This window comes from Colletes latitarsis, chromosome 8 (genome assembly GCF_051014445.1).
Source record: "Colletes latitarsis isolate SP2378_abdomen chromosome 8, iyColLati1, whole genome shotgun sequence".
NCBI classification, from domain to species: domain Eukaryota; kingdom Metazoa; phylum Arthropoda; class Insecta; order Hymenoptera; family Colletidae; genus Colletes; species Colletes latitarsis.
In genome coordinates this window covers 26,014,073-26,020,806 of record NC_135141.1, presented here as the reverse complement: position 1 = coordinate 26,020,806, position 6,734 = coordinate 26,014,073, and the positions used below count along the sequence as shown (strand labels likewise).

At 42.6% G+C, this 6,734-nt stretch overlaps 1 protein-coding gene across 1 annotated transcript; it reads right to left on the bottom strand.

Moving 5' to 3' along the window:
* Nucleotides 1-1,725, bottom strand: LOC143344413 (uncharacterized). The gene is made up of 5 exons (XM_076770451.1): nt 1,479-1,725; nt 1,265-1,394; nt 559-803; nt 347-475; nt 1-270 (listed from the first exon to the last, which is right to left on the bottom strand). Exons 2-5 carry the CDS (start codon nt 1,288-1,290, stop codon nt 140-142), a joined length of 531 nt encoding a protein of 176 aa, XP_076626566.1. The 5' UTR covers nt 1,291-1,394; nt 1,479-1,725; the 3' UTR covers nt 1-139.
* Nucleotides 1,726-6,734: the final 5,009 nt, after the last annotated feature.

Below are 6,734 nucleotides of genomic sequence, written 5' to 3'. Positions count from 1 at the left end.
CAAATATTTTTACAAAATGTATATGCAACAGCATTCCACGATGTAATTTTGTATTACAATTTGTATGGGATAAAGGCTTATGTATAAAAATAACAATATATATTCATGGAAAAATAAAATTTATTTCAAACCAATAACATCAAAGTAATAGTTGAGGCATGTGTTTTTGGAGGGCCAAACAGCGTCCATGTCGTAAAATTGATCCACAACAAGACCAATGACTCACACCTGGATGTTCATTGTGACCATGCCCACAACCTCTATACCCTCCTTTAATTAAATAATTTTGTTTTCAACAATGAATAACAATAGACTTTTGTGTAATTCAAAGCACTATATATATTACCAGGCATAGTTCCTCCACAGCCACAGACAGCTTCTTTTTTACCACCACTTGAACAAAACGTACAACAATGATATATGCCAGTGTGAGGAGGCTGTAGTATTGATATTCTTGCACCTTCTGTAGAATTTTCTGTAAAGATTGCTTATTATTGAAAAAGTACAAGTAACAATAAGTAATTATACAGATTTTTGTGTTAAAAATATTTGTCTTACCCATTAATATATTATACACTCCTAAAACTTTTAATCTCTTTATTATTGTGCTAGCAAGACTTAACACTTCCACATCTGAACCATCTGAAATTAATTCATTTATAAGAAAAATAGCATCAAGAAGATGCCTTGCTCTTTTTAATCTATTGAATTCCTGAATTCTTTCTTGTGCTTCCCTCGCACGAGACAATATTGGAACATACTTCCAAACATTTATTCTATTGCTTAATGGTTCATCGAAGCATCTGTTCAAAATAAATAATTATCCTGTAATATTTATACCTGGCCTTATAAATTATACATACAACATTAAAATATAACATATAGATAATCATGTTTATACCGAATAGTTACAGAATCCTTATAAAATTAAATTATAAATAATATTCTACTTTCATATTTCAGAAAGTAAATAATGAATTGCCATGTGATGTATATTAAAAAGTATTTTATATCACTGTCATTTGAGGTAGAAATATACTCTTTGGCTCAAATACATTTCGGTAGATATCTAAATAATTTTTCTTACATAATTATAATGATAAAGTATAAATATTTGTTGCATTTCTAAATTCGTAGTTTAGAGTTTCATTTTGTATTATACAGACACTTGTGCAGATAATTAAACCTGTGCATGTATGTACTTGGTAAATTTCGATTCTTCTAATAAAACTTTTTAAACAATTTCAAATACAGTTTTTTATACCTTTCAGGCATAATCGTCTTAATCATAGCATTCGCTACATTTGATTTTCAACGTGTTACAAATAATCTCGAAACTTGATATGTTTTCTCAACATCGATCCAACCACGTAACCACTCGTCAGGTGCCATTACTGAAAACAGTAGAAGGTTTTTAGACAGATTAAAAGGTAAGACATCATATATACACTTTGTAAGTATCAAAACTCGATAATTACCTTCGATCTCAATAAAACCAACAAAACAAATGAACAATAATATATTCCAATTTTAAACAATACACGAAATAAATCTTATAACCATTGATGCCAGGCGAGAAGAACAGTGGTAATCAGTGTGACAAGATTTGGCATAACTTAGTACATCCTATACACAGAGATGCCAGACGGAGCCCCGGGTGCACCGGGGACACCTCATTCCACTTTCTCACACTATGCTAGATCACGCGTGCGTGAGCTCGTAGAATTTCGGAAAGTCGGCAAAGGCAAACTGACACCACGCCCAAGTTTGTCGCCAAATAGTTCGTTTCTTTCAACGCTAGATGGCGCGCATTTTCCGACCTCAAACCCTCTGGTGCTAAAACGCCCAAGTTTGTCGTCAAATAGTTCGGTTCCTTCAACGCTAGATGGCGCTTATTTATCGACCTCAAACCCTCTGGTGCTAAAACGCCCAAGTTTGTCGTCGAATAGTTCGTCTCGTCCACGCTAGATGGATTTCTCGACAAGCTTGGGCATTTTAGCACCAGAGGGTTTGAGGTCGAAAAATGCCTGCCATCTAGCGTTGAAGGAGACGAACTATTTGACGACAAACTTGGACGGTTTAGCACCAGAGGGTTTGAGGTGGTAAAATAAGCGCCATCTATCGTTGAAAATAACGAACTATTCCATGACAAACTTGAGCGTTTTGCCATCCGGATTTCCAAAGTGCCCGGAACATTTCCAAAATGCTGGCGGCCTTGCGAAGAGGTGGCATGTATCTTATAGCTAAGAGAATAATGGGGAGAGGAAAAGAAAGGTAAAAATGATGAGAACACATAGAATTCTTTGAAATTATATCATTTATTGTCATAGATTTACATTATACAAAGCTTTAATAAATATATATATCATGTCAGTAATTGTCAGTGCTCAACAGTGGTCTGCAGGAGCTACCAGAGGCCTGCAGAGGCCAACGGAGGTTGGCAGAAGTCAGTAGTAATCGTTATACTACAGACGAGGTATACGAGTAGACCTTTCACCTAATGTATTTTTTCGGCCCATTTTTCTGGGGCTCTAGAGCCCCATTACCATTTTCGTGTCACTCGCAACATTACCAATAGATTTAGAAATGGATTTCAATCCCTGCATAGTCAACTCACATGTATTTACGCACACGTTACAACTGTCTGCCCATTAGCACTAATTTAGTGAATAATTTCTTAACTGACGAGGACGCTAAAATCACCTTCGAATTTTTCGCTCGATATGGCAATTGTTCGAACTGATGTACAAAAAGACATGTATTAACAAAAATTAACGAATAGAAAATGAGTAATACTACAGATACAGAGATTATACATATGTGTCTTGGTAAATCTAAAAATTGATTCATAACAGTGTTATCAGACGGCAGACCGGTGTCCAGAGCAAGCTTACCCCTCCATTTACACACACCAATTCACAGCCATGTGTACGTGAGCTTAGGTGCTTTGGACAGCTTCGGGAATTCAAGAAAGAAGGCGAATGTGAGTCTTTCTTTCTTGCTTTCGAAACAGCTAATATCCGATTTGTGTTAACCTGCATACGATTTTGAGTTTCAACTGTCCAGGCATTTTTATTTTCCAACCCATGTAATAAAGACCTCGGAGGGTCGACCAAGACAAAATGACATATGCCCCCTTTCTCGATTCACCGAAGCTGCCCAAAGTAAGTTCGGACCGTCTCGTGGGAGTCGAGAGAGAAAGGCGCACACTTCCCTTCTCGCCCTTGAACTAATATCCGACCTCCCGTCAACAGGTCTCCACTGGCTTCTGCTGACCGCTGCTGACCACTCCTGGAATTTCTGACAACGTATAACGATTACGGCTGGCTACTGTTAGTCTCTCCCAGCCTCTGCTGACCGCTGCTGACCACTCTTGGAATTTCTGACAACGTATAACGATTACGACTGGCTACTGTTAGTCTCTCCCAGCCTCTGCTGACCGCTGCTGACCACTCCTGGAATTTCTGACAACGTATAACGATTACGACTGGCTACTGTCAGCCTCTCCCAGCCTCTGCTGGCCTCTGCTGACCACTGCTTATATTTCTGACAACGTATAACGATTACTACTGATTTCTGTCTGCCTCCGCTGGACTCTGATGACCGCTACTGACCACTGCAGGTATTTCTGATAATGTATAACGATTAATACTTACTACTGCATGCCCCTACAAATCTCTGCTTGCCTTTGCAGGTTTCTGCTTGCCTGTGCATGCCTTTGCTGACCTCTGCTGAACACTGCTGACCACTCCTGATACTTCTGACAACGTATAACGATTACAACTTGCTACTGCCTGCCCCTGCTGGACTCTGCTTGCCACTGCTTGCCACTGCTAGCCTCTGCTGACCACAGCTGACCACCCCTGATGCTTCCGACAACGTATAACGATTACTACTTGTTACTGCTTGCCCCTGCTGGACTCTACTTGCCTCTGCATGCCTCTGCTGGCCTCCGTTGGCCTCTGCTGACCGCTGTTGACCACTGCTGACCACCCCTGATGCTTCCGACAACGTATAACGATTACTACTTGTTACTGCTTGCCCCTGCTGGACTCTACTTGCCTCTGAATGCCTCTGCTGGCCTCCGTTGGCCTCTGCTGACCGCTGTTGACCACTGCTGACCACCGCTTATATTCCTGGCAACGTACAACGATTACTACTGGCTACTGCCAACCTTTGCTGACCTCTGCCAGCATCTCCCGACCTAAGCTGGCCTCTGCCAACATCTCCTGACGTCAGCTGACCATCGCTGACCACTGCTGACCGTTGCTGACAACTTGTGACATGATATAATATAATATAATATGTTTATATGTATTAAAGTTTTGTATAATGTAAATCTATGACAATAAATGATATAATTTCAAAGTATTCAATGTGTTCTCATCATTTTTTACCGTCCTTTTCCTCTCCAAATCATTCTCTTACCTATAAGATGCGTACCACCTTCTTCGCAAGTTCACCAGCATTTTAGAAATGTTCCGGGAACTTTGGAAATCCGAATTTGACCTTGACCTTGGCCCAGTTTCGAAAGTGGGTCAAGGCCATTCGAATCTTAGAAAAATTCCGGGCGCTTCGAAAATCCGGATGGCCTTGACCCAATTTCGAAAGTGGGTCAAGGCCATTCGAATCTTAGAAAAATTCCGGGCGCTTCGAAAATCCGGATGGCCTTGACCCAATTTCGAAAGTAGGTCAAGGCCATTCGAAATTTTAGAAATCTTCGGGCCAACCTGGAAATCCGGATGGCCTTGACCCAATTTCGAAAGTGGGTCAAGGCCATTCGAATCTTAGAAAAATTCCGGGCGCTTCGAAAATTCAGATGGCCTTGACCCAATTTCGAAAGTGGGTCAAGGCCATTCGAAATTTCAGAAATCTTCCGGCCGATTTGGAAATCCGGATGGCCTTGACCCAATTTCGAAAGTGGGTCAAGGCCATTCGAATCTTAGAAAAATTCCGGGCGCTTTGGGAATCAAGATTTGGCCTTGACCCAGTTTCGAAAGTGGGTCAAGGTCACCGGCATTTCAGAAAACGCTCCGGGCACTTTGGAATTCCAGTTTTAAGTAGAGAAACGGTTTTTTATAACTAAGGGAATAATGGGGAGAGGAAAAGAAAGGTAAAAGTGATGAGAACACACAATTCTTTGAAATTATATCATTTATTGTCATAGATTTACATTATACAAAGTTTTAATACATGTACATCATGTTAGAAGTTGTTAACAAAGGTCAGCGTGGTCAGCAGGGGCCAGCAGAGGTCAGCAGAGGGATGCAGAGGCATGCAGAGACTAGCAGGGGCAAGCAGTAGTAAGTTGTAATCGTTATACGTTGCCAGAAGCATCAGGGGTGGTCAGCAGAGGTCAGCAGAGGCCGGGAGAGGCTGACAGTAGCCAGTCGTAATCGTTATACGTCGTCAAAAGTAACAGGAGTGGTCAGCAGCGGTCAGCAGAGGCCAGCGGAGGCTGGCAGACGTCAGTAGTAATCGTTATACGTTGTCAGAAATGCCAGGAGTGGTCAGCAGCGGTCAGCAGAGGCTGGGAGAGACTAACAGTAGCCAGTCGTAATCGTTATACGTTGTCAGAAGTAACGGGAGTGGTCAGCAGCGGTCAGCAGAGTCCAGCGGAGGCAGGCAGAAGTCAGTAGTAATCGTTATACGTTGTCAGAAATATAAGCGGTGGTCAGCAGAGGTCAGCAGAGGCTGGGAGAGACTAACAGTAGCCAGTCGTAATCGTTATACGTTGTCAGAAGTAACAGGAGTGGTCAGCAGCGGTCAGCAGAGTCCAGCGGAGGCAGGCAGAAGTCAGTAGTAATCGTTATACGTTGTCAGAAATATAAGCGGTGGTCAGCAGAGGTCAGCAGAGGCTGGGAGAGACTAACAGTAGCCAGTCGTAATCGTTATACGTTGTCAGAAGTAACAGGAGTGGTCAGCAGCGGTCAGCAGAGTCCAGCGGAGGCAGGCAGAAGTCAGTAGTAATCGTTATACGTTGTCAGAAATATAAGCGGTGGTCAGCAGAGGCCAGCAGAGGCTGGGAGAGGCTGACAGTAGCCAGTCGTAATCGTTATACGTTGTCAGAAGTAACAGGAGTGGTCAGCAGCGGTCAGTAGAGGCCAGCAGAGGCTGGGAGAGACTAACAGTAGTCAGTCGTAATCGTTGTACCTTGCCAGAAATATAAGCGGTGGTCAGCAGAGGCCAGCAGTGGCAATTAGAAACCAGGAGTAATTTGCAGAGTTCAGTAATGAACTCTAGGAATGACAAGTAAAAATACCTGGGCAGTCGGGATTCCGAATCGTATGCCGTTGACGTGAGGTCGAATTTCAGTTGTTCAAGAGCGAGAAGGCAAATGTGAGCCTGCCTCTCTTAACTCCCATGAGACGTGTCCACGGTGCACTCGACGCTTCGTCTGGCATCTCTGGTTTATACCAGAGATGACAGATCACGCGTACGTACATGAGCTTATAGTGTTTCGGAAAGTCGACAAAGGTAAACTGACTGCTCTCCTTCAAGAGTCTCTCATGTATACCTATTACACATAAACGAGGTAAAGAATCGGGTCTCGCGGGTCTAAGCCAGGCCATTCGTGGGGCGCTGACCACTGGGGACTAGGATTGACCAGGACTGACTGATAAAAAGGAGGAGGAGAGGGTGATAAAGATGGGGAGGAGGAGAGGAAGAGAAAGAAGAAGAGGAAGAGGAAATTTGGTATGGTGACAGGCTACGCAATCGACAATTTCTGACTA